At 31.5% G+C, this 21,115-nt stretch overlaps 1 protein-coding gene across 1 annotated transcript in view; it reads right to left on the reverse strand.

Annotated features, from left to right (window-relative positions):
- Positions 1-1,565: 1,565 nt before the first annotated feature.
- LOC112692195 overlaps positions 1,566-21,115 on the reverse strand; it is a gene marked incomplete at its 5' end in the record, with an annotated part of 39,324 nt that continues 19,774 nt past the window's right edge. Inside the window, 2 exon segments of the mRNA XM_025566782.1 lie at positions 1,566-1,928; positions 14,925-15,122. Of these exon segments, the coding sequence (XP_025422567.1) occupies positions 1,768-1,928; positions 14,925-15,122 (359 nt within the window). The 3' untranslated portion in view covers positions 1,566-1,767.

Below are 21,115 nucleotides of genomic sequence, written 5' to 3' on the forward strand. Positions count from 1 at the left end.
GGGCTATAATCTAAACGCATCAACCGTATGGGTCGAAGACGTAAATAGAATGTTCTGAAAACGTTTAGAACGAACGTTACACCATCGAGTGTTGGTTTTGAAACCGAAATACGATCCGAACCAATAGTAGTGAGACGAGAATGAGACGCTACGAAGTGAGTGTAGCGGCAAAGAACATGTGAAACGTTTCGTCGGTATTGATCGGCGAAAAATGCACTCACCTTTCATTTTCTAAATCGTTAGCGAATACCGTAAAATGGCACTGAACTATAACTATATACTACAACGCTGAATCGTATATTATATATCATATAGTAATTAGGGGGCGCAACGATTCACGCGCCTGTTTATCGCCTGCACCATAAGTTTTGAACGGGTTGAAATTTCTGTTGAATAATAATTTGATCAGGGTGAATAATTTTGTTTTGTCGCAAAACCATAATATTGCAGTTAGGAGGAATAGGACGTGATATTATTATTTTCATTTAGACTCCGACCGTCGAAGTAAAAACATGTTTAATTGACGATCCGAACAGTAGAGTACAAAATACCTATAGGATTAATAATAGCTTCGGGTTTGAATATTTCTCATGAATACACTCGTTCAAAATTTCGATATGATCGTCATCGTTACCAATACCTCGAACAATACAGGCGTTTTCTATGTTAGAGTAAAAACGAGTCGACCGTCAGATCGATGTATGATAATAATTATTAATAAACAATAATATTATGCCCATAACTTATAACATAGAAATCGTGGTTTAGAAGATTAGTTAGTATACTTTAACTTTAAGGGAACTTATTAACAACATGAAGTTTAAACGTTATAATATATATAAAAAATCGAAGAAAAACAATTTATAGCGAAAAAATGATTTCAAACCAAATAATATAAATAGTATATTAACACGGCTGAATTGAAGATTATAATGTATATGATTTAACAAAGTTATAGTTTGTAATAAATATTAATGTTTCTACCACGTCTATAAAAACGAAAGGAATAGTTATGGTGCGGTATTAAATAACTTTCATTATGTTCACGGTGAAGTGTACAACTAAAACGCAATGATGAAAACCGTTCATTTTCGAACGAAGTAAAAAAAAAAAGAATCATGTAGCTGTAGACGACGACGTTGCGTTTGTAGAGTATGACGTATACAAAATACAATAGTCTATTGTTTGCGGGTTCGGTTAAGTAATTGACCGTCGCTCTATGTTCTCGTAAGATATGTAATTATTAGTGTTTTAAGGATCCGTTTAGGGAAACTATTAAGTATGAACCATTGGTCGAACGGGGTGTAGCGTGCCGATTATAAATAAAACGTACCAATATCAATATGCGTTTCAAGTGTGCGATAATACTGTTATTGAGTGTGGGGGGAGGGGATTTTCGAATAATAATGTATGATGAATAAATGCGCTCGTTATCCAACTTGGTCTGAAAAAAAATCGGTCTTACAGAAGGAGCGATTGTAAAGAGAAAAAAAAACACACATACACAAAACGTGTCGTTGTAGTAATATGAATAATATGTAGAGTATATATATATATATATATACATATATGTATATATATGTACGAGTATGTATATATATGTAATATGTTGTATGTGTTTTATGTAAAATCATAATTTCGTCTTGATGATTATTGCCGTTATTGATCAAATAAGTGTGGTTGAGAAACGATTAATAATAATGATAATAATGAAAACAGAAACCCAGTAGTTTAGCACGTCTACGACTCCCCTATGCCGTGAGTTATTTATTCCATTGTATCGTACTGGACTTTCTTGATTTTGAAATGTCTGAACACCGCGTACCCGCCGACCGTGAGTATGGCCACCGCTGCCAGTGTGATGCCGAATATGAACGGCACAGTCTCGTTCCGCATGGCTCCGGCGCCAATCGACGAACACTGGTAAGCTAAAACAAAACGGACGATGGGCCATGAGTATGGTTTTATGTATTTCGCGCAAAACGCACCCTCAATTGCAAAGTGTACAGCCGCAGCAAAAAACATTAATATCACGCGAAGGGCCGAACCGATTTATTTTTTTGTTTCAAATGTTCGGCAATTATTTGTCGCATACACTCTTAACGGTTAACATCATCCGTACACGGTAATAACATAGAGACAGGGACTGGAAAAAAAATTAAAAAAATAAATATCGAGATACTGAATACCGGACATGTCATATTTTCACCTTCATATTCACAATACATTCAGTATTTTTGAAAATATACTAGACACTAGTAACAGTATCATTAGGTTTCAGATGAATGACACCGGATACTAGATACCGGATACGTTGACAAAAATATTCAGAGATATAATTAAAAAATAAATCGTATTTTATGTAAAAATATCAAAGTGTAACACATTCGAATATATTTTCAGGGTATTAAGCTGAAAAGACTGAAGAAAAATTGCACGACATTAAAAAATAATAATATGTTTACAGCGAGAATATTTTGAAACTGATGTTTTACAGTTATTCTTCTGGAGTATTAACATATTGATATTAAATTGTAACGATTGTTACGTATTATTAGTCTAATCATCTAATATGGATATTGTAGAGTGTACATTACGTTCCATCTAGGGCATACATCATATATCACTTTGTAAATCCAACGGCTACGCAAAATATGTAAGACAAGGTAGTTGCGCCACGACGTCCAATTAATGTAGCTGAACTTTTGATGTAGAAGTTCATAGTTCACAATCAGTATTTAAACATGTATATTAAATATTAATAACTAAACTAAATCAATCTACATTTATTTGTAATACTAAGATTTTTCCTTTTATGCTCTTGAGCTATGGTATAATATATTCAAAAGAACTAAAAAACCTTTCCTGAATATCATATATTTAACAGGTCAACCCCGACTACGTTACAACAAAATATTATTTTATTGTTGTGCAATAATGTCTGTTTTAATGTTCTCATTGTCTGTATATTATATTACTATATATTCGCGTGCATGCAGTAAGTTTTCGTTTTGATTGGTGCGTTGAAATCAGGACCCTCTTTAATTTAATCACAACATCCAAGGTACACTATTGATGGAACAATATTTGTGTTTATTTTAGGTTTGATTATCTTATTATGCGTTCAAAGCCACAACATAAGTATTATCAGTACGATGCGGTATTATCAACAATATTGCTTACCGAGCACCTCCGGTATGTTTTCACCGGTGTTGGTAAACGAGGGTGGGTCGGTGTTGCGTTTTTAAGTACTTAAGTCGGTTAATTCTAACTATCCAGTACTGCGTTGAATTCGTAGGTAGCAGATGAATCAATGAAATAGAAATATGTTGTAGTTAAAGAGGTTTTTGGGCGATCGTTTCACGACGTGTTTTCATGCAAGCTTACAGAAACCTTCAGGCTAATATTAAATGCAAAACACGATGCAGAAATCGACTTAAACGGAACGTTTCTCTGGTTTGGTTTGATTTAAGTCCGAAACCACGTTCACTGTATTTATGCGCATTAATAAACATGTACAGAAGTTAATATGAAGTGCTTGAAACTTTTGTTCTATTGAACTTTTTAAAAGTTATTTTCGAGCCATTTGGTGTTCAATATTGTGAAAAACGTGAAGACGATGTAACTGAAAATCGATCCTGTGCTCAAATCTGTGTTGGATAAATACATATGTTTATTTAGCGTTTCTAGGATCAAATATATACTGTAGAACTTTTGGAAACAGTCGAAAAATGTTGATCGGGCAACTTAATTTGACTTTCACCTCTTGGTAAAATATTGTAGGTCAGCTTTAAACAAAATGTCTAAGCTTTGCGGCGATGGCAGTGAACATTTCTTATTAGTTCCTCTACCCAACATATTGGAACATAGACGAGCCACTGTTCGCTAGTCTGATGATATCGACGATAGAACAGCACTCCTTTGACGAGATAGTAATATTGATGTATCGGTGACGATCTGTTTGATCAGTCTATGAGGATCTTGATAATTTTCGACAGAATGATGTCCTGACATTATGTTGCAAAAATTTTACAGAACAAGGAAATTGGTTGATTTTAATCTTGGCGTACAGTTTTGGATGTAATCATCAACAGGCATTGACAAGAGTAGTCGGCATTTCGTTTCTTCCTATGGTATTGCAAGAGAGCGATAAAATAGATAATATTGTCAATTCAATAATGTATGAAACTTTTAGCTCAACTCAGAACGAATACTTACATTCAGATGCACAATTAATTTACATGTCTGAAAACAATTCCTTTTTTACAACGAACGGTTATCGACGGCAATAATAACGTTCTACAATGCGACTACACGCAGACTATTACCGGTCCATGGGAATTTATATGATTCGGATAGGAAATGGTTATGTATAGGAACTTAATATACGGAATCACCGCTTACCGAGTTATAACAAATATTTAAATATCGTTTACTTTTTGTGATTATCTCGTTTGTATTGCTGGGGCTATTCACTCTTCATCGATTAACAAACACGAAACAAAATAGCCGATGACTCCATCGAATACATTTTAATTGAATACCGAAAACAAAAAGATAATGTAATAAATATAATAATAAAATCAACCGATCAGAGTCGGCACGTACGTTGCCGTACACAAACAGGTAATTAAAATTATAATCAACACAGGCTGATTATGCCGCGTCGTTTTATCTGTGGTGTATGACTTTCACACATGGTCTCAAATGTTGTATATTAATATGTGAATACGATCCAGAACTTTATTTTAATTAGGTAATATACGAAATTGAATTGCATGCAAATCAAATATTGGAATGTTTGGTTCCATAACCATACAGTACCTTTTATAATTATGCTGATTATCGTGAATTTCGTACATTTTCAAATATTTGATTTGTTTGGTTTCTTTTCTTAACTTTTATTCTTTTTTTTTTTTTACAAATTATTCCGAAAAAAAAAAGAGGAAAAAAAATGAAGGAAGATTATAATAGTTCATTCTGGCAGGGTCGCCATCTACGACGTCTCGCAGCATTCATTCAGCCGGAGCGCCGTGTGACGGACTCTACGATTGGAGGGTCACCAACCTACAACCGAGACTTGGAAGCTGGAGCTCGCAAAATTATTTTTTTATTTATATATAAAACATATTACAACAAAACCATATTACCTCGAAGCGATACCAGTGTGTTACATCCTAAACCGTCCGCGTTGATTGCCTATCGGCAATTATACCGTACGAGGGACTTAAGAGGTTTACTCCATGATGAAAAAAACACTATATATTTTCGGATATGTTGGTAATTCATTAAGATAACAAAATAATAACCAAAAAAAAAAAAAAAAAACCGTGAGAATATCGTTCTCTTTAACGGTCGAAAAAACGATTATTCGCGAGTGCTGCGTGTATGATGATATCGAAAAATAATAATAATCATTAGGACCTTTTCCGATTCGTACGTTACAATCTCTAAAACTTAATAAGCCATCGATTCATGTCGAAATAAATATGGAAAAACATTAACGTTATTTAAGGTTCTCAGTTTTCTACGAATCACAAGAAAAACAAGAAGCTAACCGTAATATGGTACGAGATACTATCTAGAGCACTGTTTGTGTACGGTTTCCGATTTCAAATGTTGTTTCGTGACATTTTCGCGTAGATTTATTATACCTGTACGACGAATAAGAGTTGAAAACTAATTATAAAACCGATTTATCTCTCGCTTTGTTCGGTGTATTAAAGTGGTTTGATAAGGAAGTTGGTATTCGGAAAAATTATAGAGAGAGAAAAAGAGAGAGAGAGAGAGAGAGAAAGTGTACAAGTTTGGGATCGCTGTATACTTATCAAAGAGAAAGCATTTTACGGTTAAAGTTGTGTTTTTCAAAGAAAAAAAAAATAACAAACGCACGTAGCGTCCTTAGCGTCCCAACATATTGCTCGATTTGGTAAAAGTTAAAATACACACGCACACACACACATATATATTTTATAGTGTAAAATTGTTTTTGCGAAACGATTCGTTCGGGAGAAACGTTATTTTAAGCATTAGCAACGACAACACAGCAACATAACGCTGATGACGGTAGTAGTGGAACGCGGATGGCCGTTGAATCCGGTCGCATGGGTGGGTTCGTTGCGTGTGGGCAACGGTGATAATGGTCGCGCCGACGGAGCAAAACAGGGCGACAGGGTAAACAACCGCGACGAGGCGAAAATATTTTCGCAGCGCAAGATAAATAGTTATTAGATGCCGGCGGAGACCGTTCGCGGCGGCCAAAGGTGGAACTGGGAATTCTCACGCCCGGGAAAAATGTTAAAATTACGCCCTATCATAAAATGATTATCAAATATTCTTCTTGAGAATTTTTTTTTTATACAATCATACTTATAGAGTTTTAACCTAACATCAGTATTTTGTAGAGTTAAAAATATCAAATTGTTGTTAAATTACACCCTCTAAAATGCTACGCCCGGGGATGAATCATCGTCTTCCACCTCCTAGTTCTGGCCCTGACGGCGGTGACAAAACGTCGGAGCGGTGCGCGCGCCAGTGTTGTAGCCGATAACGCGCGTTTTAACGGGCTAAACACACACGCCCGTGTACACGGTTTACGAAGGCGTTGTGCGAAACGAAACGGCCGCCTATGGTTTACGTTCGGTAACGGATATGACCGAGATACGTACACATCCATAAAATGGTCGTACGGATTACGCGCTAAAATATGACGTTGAAAAAATAAATAGAAAACACTAAAATTTCCCTCTAGGTGGGTGGCTGTGATGACGTCATCTCGACCCCGCCTAAGGTTTTACGTTCGACAACGGATAAAACCGGGATTGTACAGATTCAGAAAACCGTCATGCGAATTTCGTACTAAATATTGGTGAGGACAAAAATTCGAACAAGGCGGGGCTGGGGTGATATACGTGCCGAATCTGTATGGATTACGTTTTATGTCGATCGATTAAGGATTTCGTTCTGTTGTCGGTTACTTCGCTGTAAAGTAAATGTTAATCCAAAACCGTAATCGATCGGTATCCAGTCTCAATGGACATCGTTACGCGTTTAAGATATGATGGAAGCAATCTTTTCAGGAACAAAATTACGAGATTGTCGAACCGATCACTTACAAATAGGTCTGAGAAGTAAGTATGGCAAAGCCGAAAGAAAATATATCGTTATATTCGTATTTGATTATATTAATTTATTTGTGTACTTATCATATATTTATATATATATATAATATATTTATACATATTTATACACATGGATAGTGTACTATTACCGAATACTTGAACTGTAATATTGTCGCGTAATTTTTAGGATTTAAACAATGCATTAGTCGAGAACCGTAAGCACCACAATAAAGAGTAAGATAAATGATCTCGCACCGTTAATTTCGTAGATCTTTTGTTAAAATTGTTCATAACTAATGTTTCTTCGCTGCCCGTACTAATTGACAAACTAAGCTTTGGGTTTCGGAAATGAAAGCCCACCTGCAGTTACGGCACTCATAACACGGTACGCACCAATTATATCAAAGCATCACACCCTAGGGGTGGATCTAGGAATTGTTCAAAGGCATCACGATGATGGTCCGAAACAGATGGTAATCGCTTAACTATAATCACCAGTTATTTATTTTTATTTTCTTATTAATCGACGGGTGGCCATAGATTTGACCATTTACTTTTATCGCGTATGGCAGAGGAAGAATACTGAAAACCCGATTTTGATTCGTAACGGCACTACGGCAGGAAATTATGATTTGCGAGAATTTCAAATCGAAAATAGTTTTTCCATTAGCTTCTACGTGCATGTCCAATCATTCTAGAAAAATAATTCTTATCATGTTACTGACCACAAGTATTACTGATGGTCGAAACATTGAGCTACGAATTTGATAAGTTAACATTACGGTCGTGGTTTATTTGATATGAACGTAAATATAATATGGATACCACGATACCGAGGAAACTTGTTATTGTTGCAAATGTACTAAAAGACAATCTATTACGTGGATATGCCATTTATTTTGTCCCCATAGGGAGAAGTTTTTGCGCGAGTACTATTCATTTATTAGATTTTTATTTTTTATTTTTTGAGGTTTTCTGTATTCCTCCGACGTTCAAGTCCAAAATCTGACAATGTTATTCATGTCGAAACTACTTTTATTGTCATTAGAGTTATTTGGACTGAAATACTTGGAAAAAAAAATAGAAAATACGACAAACGACTGTTTTGTACAATGTTTTGAAAACAAATTTATTGCACAACAGTGATTTTTATTATGTCTCGGGAATATTTTTGGAATACATTAAAATGTAACGTTGTGTGTTCTTGTGAATATCATGTTAAATTCGATTCTTCTCGTTACATTTGTACAATAGCTAACAGTTGCGGTCCTGCGTACGTTTCTTGTAATAGAATTTGGGAATCACGTTTGAATGGGATTTTTTTTTTATATTTCTAGAAGAATATATGTCCGCAGGGAAATCATTTCCCTTGCGTGCAGCGCGTGTAATCTTAAAATGTTTTTATTTTTATTTTTTATTTTCACATAGTTCGTCATTCTTGCAACCGATAACCGTTGAATACAGACACAAACATATCGATGGCTGCGTATAAATAAACCAATTACTGGTTTTCCGATCGTAAGAAAAAAAAAACGATTTAGTACCGTTCACTTTAACGATCGGGAAAATCGAAAAAATGATAATGATCCCGTAACAATAGATACAATATCGTGGCGAACAGTGCGATCACGGATAACGGGCTAAACGAGATCGTATTGTACCGGCGACCAATAAATACCATGTGAACGGAGGATTCGAAAACGCTAAAGCGTCGTGATCATGCGCGACGTACACAACGGTAACGGTACGGTAAGAAATATTTCACTGAAACCAGACGGATGTATTGCGTCAATCTTGGTAATAGGTTTTACGCATTCGCTCGAGAAACCTTATGTAATGGAACGTATACCGTAAAACTCGAATTAAATTTTAATTAAAGCTTATCGTTAATGTGTTTTCACGGTGGTCGGCACATTTCATCGGCCCCCACGCGCGATCAATCACGATGCGCAACAATATTATATCGCAGACGTATTTTTTTACTACGCAGACGGTTCGGTACCGAGTTCAGGGCCGTCCTGATGATTTGCAGGGCTCGGGGCCTTAAATATTGAATATATCACTATCACGCGTCAGTTGCATATTGGAACTCGAATGTGCGCAGTCTTAACAAATATAGTACCTTGCACTTACAACAATATAATTGAGTAAATAAATTATATAATAAACAATTTTACATGAAAAAAAATAATATGTATATTTCTTTTTGCTCATAAATTTAACTTTTTTTTTTTATTGTATTTATGATCTATGAAAGCAAAAAAGGCTTGTCCAATTTTGGTGAGAGCGCGGGCACCAGGACGAAGGCCTCGCTCGTCCTGAACGAGTTCGATATCGCGATTGACCGGGAGCGATCCAATCGTTTTAAAAACGTCTCAACGACTTCTAAACATTTTCCAAAAAATACCTGATCAGGTTTCCGGTACTCAGTAACTTTCCGTAAAGCCGGATGTTTGACATTACAGTGTTGCAAATGTTCGATAATACGTTTGCGGTGTTCGTCGCGCTCTGCCGCGGGGCCCGAGTAGGATTCAACCAAACCGTCAAAAACATTTGTTGTACAATTATATGCCGTCGCGTACAAACTGATCTGCGTTCTGTAATTAATTTCAAACAAGCGCAGCCTTCATTCGACACTTGCGCGGTGTGCACGTATCCAGACATACAATGGTATTGCGCAACATAATTGATCGGTGTAGGGGCCGCTTTGCGTAGGGTTTTAGATGGAAACATTGAACACCGTCCGCCCATGTGGCGTAGACAATTTAAGGATGCGCAATATTTTAAGAAATCAAATTTCACGTTGTCCCACCAGTGTAGTCTTAAAAGTACTGCCGATAATGTCTGCATTTGAGGTTGCTTGGTGAAAAAAATCGTTAAACAGAAATTGTGTTGAAATTAATTGTGGTTTTTTTTGTCACATACTGAACAGTCGTATTTACCGTATAAAATGTGTAGGTATGTAAATAAAATAATATTATGTTATATGTCCAATAATAATGCGAAACAATAACTTTAATAATATTATCCGGTGATAACACAAGCGAACAGAATTAATGCATTTTTAAATATCTATAGGTAGCCGTATTACCATGTGCATATGCTTGTTAGTTTTTATTAGGGCATGGATTTAAATGTAATTACTAGGGAGTGGATGTTTATGCTCCAAAAAATTTAAAAATATGCATGTAATTATGCTCTAAAAATTATAAAAATATGCATCAAAAAGGTTTTTATTTACAACTTATTTTGTTTATTAAAAATTTAAAATATATAGGTATAAAATAATAATTCTTAAAATTAAAACTTTAAAAATAACTGTTGGTACGTAAATACGTAAATAGGTATAAAACTTTATACAATATAGAAACACTTTGGACGAAAACGAAACTAGAACACAACTGAAACGCAACACCTGTACACAACACAACGAAAGGTAGAATACAACTTCAATTAACGAAATTGTTCGCTATCGACTCCGGCGATAACGGTGTTTTATATTTATTTTTGTCGCGGTATAATGTGGATAAGGCGATAAGGCTCAGAAATCAAAATAATCGATATTTCCGCCGCCGCCGCCGCCGTCGGGACATTTTGAACTATAAATTACGCGTGTCGAGTCCGTTAATATATTATTATATTAGTATATCACGAAAACCTCAAATATGCACTAAAAATATGATGAATTTAAAAATATGATCAATCAAATAAAAATTGAACAAATATGCAAAAATATGCAAAATCAAATTGGTAAATTTGAATTCTTAAGGTGATAAAACAAATTTATATCTTACTCCGCATTGTATTAAATGTTATTAAAAAATATAATAAATGCATAAACATCCGTTCCCTGGAAATTACGTAATTTTATCGAATGAAAATTTCTCAATTCCGTATACCAGTAGGCATACCATTATTTCATAACGCCCTGAATAAAATGCGGTTTTTTATTTTGCATATTCTCGCATATTTTGATAAAAATACATATTTTAAGATATTTCACCAATATTTACATATTTTGTAAATATTTTCACATTTTCGTAACTATACAGTTTTTATTTGTATTATAATTATTATATTGGAATTACATTTCAAAAGAAATTAAAGAAGTTATTTTAAATGTTGATTCAGATACTGCTATCGCTATTACATAAGCTGATATTTTGCAAAACAATGACTTGAAAAATCGTTTAGCATATATTTCCACAACATTTTTTTTTCTTGGTTGAAATAATAAAAGAATTGGAAACATCAAATTTAATAATAATTGAAAGTCTTACAATTGTGAACAATACAGAAAACACATTAAATGAAATGCAAGGAGAATCCGGAGTTATAATAAAAAATAAAATAAACTACGTACTCTGTAGTAAGGTTAGTTTACAAAAAACTAATACTATTAGAGATATTCTTCCGAATAAAAACAAAAATACGTCAAATAATATTGATTTAACATCATCTGACATATGTAGTATGAAATATGCCCCATTAACGTCTGTCGACGTTGAACGCTCCTTCAACCGCTACAAGTCGATTTTGAGACTAAACCGATGTACATTCAAATTTTTAAATCTCCAAATGTATGTTCTATCCCATTGTTTCGAGGAAGGCAATGAAGATTGATCTATCCTAGTTAAATATTTCATGTTTTTAAATACATATTTTGGCAAAAATAAGAACATAAATATTAATTTATTTTGATATTTTTATTACAGAAAAATCCGCGCTTTAGTTATAGTGTATATGTTTGGTTGATATTTGGTTGAAATTTTTTTTAAGGGGGGGGGCTATAATTATTCAATGTAAAAAAACCGCAGGGGCTTCATCCCCACAACTTCTTCTCATGCACAAGTAAAACACATTACTATTAAAAATATAAATATGTTTAAATTGTATAAAAAAAAAAAAAATAAATAACGTATATTTAAAAACAATTAATATTTTATTTTTATGACAAATATCTATTTGTATCAACAAAGATATTTAAAATATCATTGCTTTTTATATTTTTCGATATATCTTTTTTAATATATAGTATTGAAAGATCGCTAAACCTTAGCCAAGTTTTTATTTTTTTCATTGCATTGAAACTTCTTTCACAAGTAGCCGAACAAATTGGTATTATTAATGCTATTGTAAATATTTTTTTTATTATTTCTTATTTTACGATTTTCAAAAAAACTAACTGATAATTATAAAAATAACGAATAAAATTTCTAACAAAATTTCAATTTTGGGGAGCTATTAAAATATTTGGGGGGTAAGCCCCTCAAGCCCTCCTGATGTACGCCTACGAGTGTATATACATTATACATGTTAAATTTTTGTTTCACCTAAGAACTCCTGAGAAATTTTTTACTCTGGTCTCATTCCGACTACATGCAAATGTTCAAAATTATTTAGAGAATTATTATTGAGAATATTTTCGTTGCGCTTCGAAATTCACTATGAATAGTGTCAAACGCAGATGATATAGTTGTAGCTGAAACTTTATTGCGTCATATTTTTGAAAGCTCCGCGAAATACAAATGTTTCGCTCTATTATGAAATATTCGTAATAGTTTAAAATTAAACCATCAAAAATAAACTGTTAATGTAAACATTTTACGGATCAAAAAGAAAATTTTTACTATGTGAAGAGGTTCGAGATATACCGTAACATATCAATTCAAATACAGAGTAATATGTTTAACGGTTATTTTCAATAGTTCTATTCGAAAATACGTATCTGATTTTGTATCTTCGCTCTTGTCTTCTGCTGATAATATTGATAGCATTAAAAAAAACTACATACCGACGATTTAAGCGTTTCCGTATGATTTGAGTTTCCATAATTCGAACAACGTTAATAGTGTGGGAGGAGGAAATCAATACCAGCAGCGGCCGTCATGCATAATATGACGAGCACGTGCATAGACACGTAATATATAAAAGTCGCTTTCGATATTTAGCTACCCGTGAGACGTGGACGAAGTGAACCTGTAGTTTTCATCTTATATTTCATTATCGTGTACTCTCGTAGTTCACTCGGTCTTAGCGCGGAAAGCGATCATGACTAATGGATGCGAACGAACCGGGAAATTATAATAACGCATGGGTGGTATATGAGACATGCGGTTGAACGTCAACCGGGGCTTGAAGAAAAAGTGTCGGTTCGATGTGAGATCATTGCCGCAGAAAAAAAAGAAAACTTGTCCGTTGGCTAATGCGATAATATCGTAAATAACATAAACATTATTATAGTATAAATATCGTATTTATGATGATATTATGAATGTCATCATTAAACGCTACGATCGTTTTTTTCGGACCGCGCACTTATTTTATCTCACTAAAACGAAGAAATAATATTACGTTGGTTTTCGAACGAACGACTTATTAAATCCATTGTGTACTGAGTAACAAAACCAATATAATTGTTTTTAAACTATCAGTCGTCCGAATTCGATGAAAATAGCAAAAAAAAAAATGAATGCAAAACTTCTACGTACGTGGAAGACACTTCGATCTGATGACGCACAGGGATAAGTAAATGGGTGATTGGTCTTTTAAACTTATAACCAATGTCTCATTGTTCTTGGAAAAAAAAAAACTTTGAGCAAAACAATTCGGGGGAATTAGTAATTTTTATATCCAATGATGGTTGATACAGTAGAATAATTTAACTTCTTAATAAGGTTGATTGAACTTTCAATGTTTTAACATTCCCGGAAAGAATACATCTAAAATTGGAAATGAAAAGTGTCTATAGACAGTGCATATTTCATGAAATGTCTTTAAATAGCTCATATAAATACTCAGTAAATGTTTCAAATCGTTACGATTAATATTTACAGGATAATAATTAAAAAACTAACGTTGCTTAATGGATATTCTTTGAAATATTCGATCTTATCAACATTTAATTTTATTGCATTTATAAAACATTTTTGCGATTTTCCAATAAATTTATATATTTTTTTTTGGCTAAGAAGAAAATCTTAGAAATGTTTCGTATCCAATTTTAAGCTCTTAAATATAAATAATGAAATTTATATTAATTTTTAACTATAAAAATATAGCGGATTTTCGTGATTTTTTTTCGTTAATATTCAATCGCTCGTAAAATCGTTTTTTTTAAGTCAATCCCTAATAAATATTTATGACGAACATTATATTAAATTTTCAAGAATTCTTGTGAAACCAAAATTATTTTATCGACGTTTTCGAAAAAAGGTAAGAATAATGAAATTTGTAACTATCTATAAATAATTAAAAAAAAACATTTTATAAATTATGCTATTTATAGAAAATAGTGATATAAGCATTTTGTAAAAATTTCAAATCTATACCGTTCTTTTTTTGAGTTACAATATGAACGCAAATTTGATTATGCTAAAAACCCGTGTGTCATACATTTTGTCGCTTTTTGTTATAATTTTTTCAATAGTTTTCAGTAATTATATAGAAATGTGTTAGGAAATTCGTAAAATGATCACTTTCCAAGTACTAACTAGGAAATTTTTTCTACCGTCTATTTTTTGTTTGGTGATGATCAAAGCAATCTTTTTAGTCTAAAACGTGAACATAGACAGAGAAAAAAAACACACACGCATCATGATAAGATCAATACATTTCTCGTATCATTCAAAATTATAAATTTCGTATCAATTATATTTTTAAGTGTACAAAAGATAAACAAAATTAACAATACATACGAGTAGATTCGTTGTTTCGTGTTGTTTTTCTAACAAACATGTAACTGTAAACTGAATTTAGTTTGGTTCCGTATTTGGTATATAAATATATAATTATAATTCTTACCTGGTCCGAATTCGTTGTTTTTGAATATGAACGGTTGCACTGTGAACGCTCTGAGCAGCACATATCCCTTCATCGTAGGCACGTTTTGATCACTCAACACAACGCTAATTTCTTTCTGACACGAGTATGACTGTCCGACAGGCGTCATGAACAACAGTGTACCATAACTGGACGTTGTTGATAGGCGTACGATTTTGTCTGAAAAAGGTAATAATGTCTTCTATTCAGATAACGCGTGTACATAGTATAAAATATTATAATTCCTATCTGGACACTAATGGTACACTGGAGGGATACGATTGCTGGTCGAGTTTTATCGTTAATATTCATGTTCAATCGTCTATTGACTCTCGCAACGCTTTCATGTGTACAAAACGCACGTGTCAATTTAATGAAACGTACTCGGTGTGAATTTGAAGCACACGTTTTATTTCACATTATACCAGCTGCGGAGCGACGTCAAAAGAAAAACGCGTAATCCATTTTCAACGTTTAACATCCTACGACTGCGTCCTCAATCACAATATTTTAATTATTGTTTTTTTTTCTTTTTTTATCAACGTGTGTAGAAAAGGTAAGTTATTTTCATAAAATACATCTTTTTAATATGGAAAATATGATTAACGATTGAGAGCTCGGCGGAGTTGATATTTTTAACAAGAGCTCATACATTTGAATTCCGCGCCGAGATATAACGGACAATTTATAATATTTTCTTTTACATCTGAAATTATTTATATATCGATATATACTGATGAAACGAGTAGCACAGGTAATATTTTAACCATGCAGGTATATATACCGGATACTATATCTTCTGGTTTATCGCGTCCGCATTACTCGGGTAGAATATAAATCTAATACTTCTACATTAATTAGGAGGGTTTGAATTTTATAATATGTAATAACTGTTATAAGGTACAGACATAAATAGCAGTCACTTTTGATAAATTTATTTTATGCGTCAGGAACTCCAAAAATGAAATTGTATTTTGCTATTTTTTCCATATTTTAAATTAAATTTTGATTTACTTTTTTTTTTTTTTCTATTTTTTCTATTTTTATAGCATATTTTAAAGTATTTTTTTGTTATATTATCGTGCATATTTCTGTACTTTACAATGCTGAAAAAACCGAACCCTGTTAATCAGAACGTGGCGTGTGTGGTTCAATATATTATAGCGTTACTTATAATTGGCATTATTTCCGGCATAATTAGCATCGAACGGTTTTTGAAATCGTTTAAAATTATTTCAAATTCCACAAGCATGGATCGAGCAACTTTATTTATTTATTTATATATTTTATACGGACTGTTAATCCTTTTAGACCCAAATTAATTTCTTGTGGATTTAAATTTTTTTTGTGGTATATTTATTTTACTGTATACTGTAATAAGAGTAAAATATTTTTGAAAACATTTATTTTTAGTTTTTGATGACTTTGGAAGTATGTCCTCTATAAGTGACATTGGATCTAAATGGTTACAAAATATTAAAATTCAAATTCAAATTAACCAATTACAATCATATTATTATACCAATATACAATAAATCATTATACTACTAGGTTAATATTTATTTTAAACTTATATAAACTATTTACAATTGGACCTATATTATACTTATTTGCTAATTTCAATATTTGATTAATCGGCGAGTTTGACATTAAATTAGTAGAAGTTGAAAATGGGTAATGCAAATCATTATTCTTTAAACTATAATTTATTACCTTAAAATTAATCATTGACAATAGTTCAGAACTATCTATAAGATTATTAATTAGATTATACAGAAATATTAAATCCAATTTATTTCGACGTAATTCTAGAAAGTCTAACTTTAAACAATTTAGTAGATGTACATACGATGAATGTGGAGCTCTATAAATATTACAATTAAAAAATAAAAATCGCAAAAATCGATTTTGTATGATTTTTATGTCGTGTTTTATGTTTAGTTGATGAGGAGACCAGAGAGAAGAATTATAATCAAGACATGACCAGAAAAGTGAGCAATACAGAGTTTTTAAAGTAATCATATTATTGAAATTATTGCAATGTCATTTAGAAATAAACGTGATCGCATGGTCGGTACTATGATAATGTGTACTTCGCAATGACATCAAATAATATCGGCAATACTCAATATTATCTCGGTATTACTTCGGGTGTGTGTGATCTTGGAAAAATGTTCTATATGAATTGGCGCGTTGAGTTAATAACACAACGGTCGCAGATTGTTTCTCTCGCTTACTATTCGTATTCCTAAGAACAATCGATCCGAACCCCGCCTTGTTGCATAGAAATTATAATTAAACGTCGGACCGGATCTGGCGGACAACAATAATTATAGACAATCCGCGTGTTTTCAAACTTGTTCGGGCTCAGAAGACTGTTATCGAAAATCTGTACATTGTTATTGTACGCACAGCGCAAATAATGGTCTACCAAGGGCGAAGTGATTACTGTTTCTCAATAGCTCTTATAATTTCACAAACTCAACTTAATCAATCACCACACGACCGGTTGTTAAAACCTACCGGGCGACGATAGCTGTAATTCAATAATTTATTATTAACCGACATGTTCGTAGACGAAACGAAATAATTTCACTCTCGTTGCACGATATTTCAGTTCATCAAATATTAAATTGTATCTAATGTACTAATAAATTATCTTGTACCTTAGTTCGTCTCTGTTCGTTAGATATAATAAAATCCTCTACGTTTCAATAATAAAAATATATAATAATAATACATTGATGATGATGATGATGATGATGATAATAATAATAATAATAATAATAATAATAATAATAATAAATTATAATTATTTCGAATTTTTTATTTATTAATCCATGGTATAATCATCGTCATGAATTATTCATACGATCCGCCATGTTTGGTTGCTCTATTAATTTACATGAATAATAACGAAATTTCTAAACTTCAACCATTAAAACGCAAATCCGAAGGATGGGATATGCCAACGAGACTCGTCAAAACAAAAAATCACGGTTACTGCGATATTTTCGTAGAAGTGTATAAAATAATTTTTTTTGGGGTATGAATCATAAACATTATCGGAGTTAACGGCTCATTAAATAAATCCAAGTTTGATGTTTAAAAAGTAGATTCTAACACGGAAACTTACATTACAGCAAATCTGCATATTGTTTTCGTTTACAATGTATTGAATACAAGTTGATAAAATTACTTTGTTTCTCTTTCAGTCACAAAATTATTTTGAAATTCATAAACTAATATGCAATTACGTCTCTTCCGTAGAGATTAAAACAACCGTTAGGTCAATATAGTCGTATACTATTGAACAATTACAATTTCGATTTATTTCTAGAAAATTATATGGTGTTATGTATGATTATTAGACGAATATTATGTTTGAATAAAACGTACCAGAGCTGTGTGTATGTTTCGATCAAAGATTTCAAGCAAATTATTTTAAACTATATTTATATATTTTTATATTGTAATATTTTTAGCGGAATTAAAGAGAAGTGTTGTTCATAAAATAAATTATCGTTATAGTATAAATAGAGTGAAGATGAAGGCGTGTTCCATAAGAGGTTGTTGATATAAACGTTATTATTTAAAATCAGCTTTGTTCGTGTATAACACAACACAGAAATTATTCGTTATAATTATGAGTACGCACAAAAACTGTATGAAAAATATAATTATAAACGAAATAATTAGGTTCAATTTATATAAAATGCTATATTCAATTATTACATTTGAACTTAAAGCACATTTTCCTTAATAATTTAACAATACTAATTGCTTTGAACTCACGTAAAATTTATTTAGCAGTTACACGCTTCAGTCACTGCCTGAAACTTAATTATAAATAATCTTTGAAGTTTTTTTTAAATTGATAAACATAATGAGTACTTTGTTATAAATTTTCAAGAATTTCGAACTTTCAATTTTTCACCAGTGTTAAAATGTATAACCAGAACGACGATTGCAATATAAATAAATAATATGTAATATTAATTTTATTTTCAGTTTTCTTGGTGATCATTTCCGTCCTAACTGCCAATATCGCCCTAGGGCAACAACGTTTGACCCCTCCACTCCCCCAATTTTCGTTGATGTAAAATTGACATTTTACATTTTTAGCGTATAATTTACCTCATTATATATATTTATATATATTTATATATATTTATTTTCTATATATATAAACTATCCAAAAGAGTTTTTAAATTCGCAGGAATCTCTTGGATTACCACCTCATAATCTGCAATTAAAAATTGGATCGGTAATCATGATGTTGTGGAATATAAACCAGCCACGTCTTTGTAATGGCACTCGACTTGCGGTGAAAAAATTAATGAACATTATCGAGGGCACAATTTTGAAAGGGAAGAACAAAGGCAAAGACGTTTTGATTTCACGGATTTCTTTGATTCCAAACGACATGCCATTCGACTTTAAACGGTTGCAATTTTCAGTGTGGCTAACATTTGCAATGTCGATAAATAAATCTCAAGGGCAGTCGCTAAGTGTTTGTGGCATCGATCTTGAAAATTCATATTCTTTACATGGTCAGTTATAAGTAGTCTCTTCCCGTGTTGGAATACCAACAAATCTATTTATATATGCGTAAGAAAAAAAAAACTAAGAATGTTGTATATCATAAAGCATTAGAATAATAAATTATTTTTTTGAAATATTTTTTTATTAATTAAAACAAATTTGAATTCAATATTTATAATTAAGAAAGGACAACGTGTGTCGGGTCAGATAGTATTTAATAATTAAGATACCTACTTATTTATTATTACTATTATTATTATTATAACTGTAGTCAAATTTATTTTGTTTTTATGTTATTTAAAAATTGATGTTTCATTTTTTTGATTAAATTATAGAAAAATAAGTTATTTTCATAAAACTATAGATAAAAATTATAAAAAATGTTTGAACTCTTAAATGTCATATAATTATGAGTTATTCATATTATATTAACATAAGCGATTAGGGTAAATATTACAATTACTTTTTATATTTATAAGGCAACATAATCATAATAATGTTCTTATAATTTTAAATGTCAGATACAATATTCCAACATTTGAACATAGTGTATAAAAATCGCTTAAATTAAACAAAGGAATTTTTCTTTGCTTTAAGTTTTGCAAACTTTTCAACTACATTACGTTCTGTGTTTCTGAGTTGGTATTGTGTGTATAAAATTTCCGTGATAATTTCTGATATTGTTTACTGAACTATCCGAATTCATTCTAACTCGATTTATTATTAGAAATAGGTAAAATTGAAAATGAATTGGTCATAACATAATATACACGTATTTATTATATATTTGGGTAATATTGTAGTAATATTTATTAATAATGAATATTATTAAGGGTTCGAATTTCAAAGCATTTACTAATTGCTATAGGATACAGATTAAAATAGTAAAGTGAGATATACATTTGTTTTATACACCAGGGACTTCAATAATGAAATGTTATTTTGCTATTTATTGCATATTTAAAGTATTTTGGATTTTTAGTATCATTTTCAAAGTTTTGGAGATATTATTGGTCAATACATATAATAATATAATGCTTTATTTAGAATTTACTATAAATATTATTTATATTGATTAAAAAATATATAATAAGAAAAATTTCCACATTTTTGTTTTTTTGTCACAATTTTTTTTAAATTAATAACGGAAAGTAATTTAATTTTAGATTTTTATAAATGTATTAATTCATATAAAAATATAATAAACTGCCTATAAAAGATCACAAATTTAATTAAATTTTGATTTAATTTAATTTTTATTTTTATTATTAGAGTACATTATAAGGTGTTTTTGATTATATTATAGTGGGAACATAACTTTTCCAAAAGTATTGAAGTATGGATAACATGTTCCATAAGTATGAAAAACCATGATATGAAATCCGAATCCTAGTTATTATGGTTCACATATTCACATATTCGTCATAATATAACGTTAAGTCAATGTACTATGGTACTTGGTACCTACTGCCTATACAATAACAACAAAGTCATAATTTAATATCATTAATTATCATTATTAATTTATTAATACTATTATATCCCATGGTAATATTTATACATTTAGTCATGTAACACATTTTTTATGTAATTTCAGATTTAATAATATAAATTGTACATTTTTATTG

Source organism: Sipha flava, unplaced genomic scaffold (assembly GCF_003268045.1).
Source record: "Sipha flava isolate LNK unplaced genomic scaffold, YSA_version1 71_pilon_pilon, whole genome shotgun sequence".
Taxonomy (NCBI): domain Eukaryota; kingdom Metazoa; phylum Arthropoda; class Insecta; order Hemiptera; family Aphididae; genus Sipha; species Sipha flava.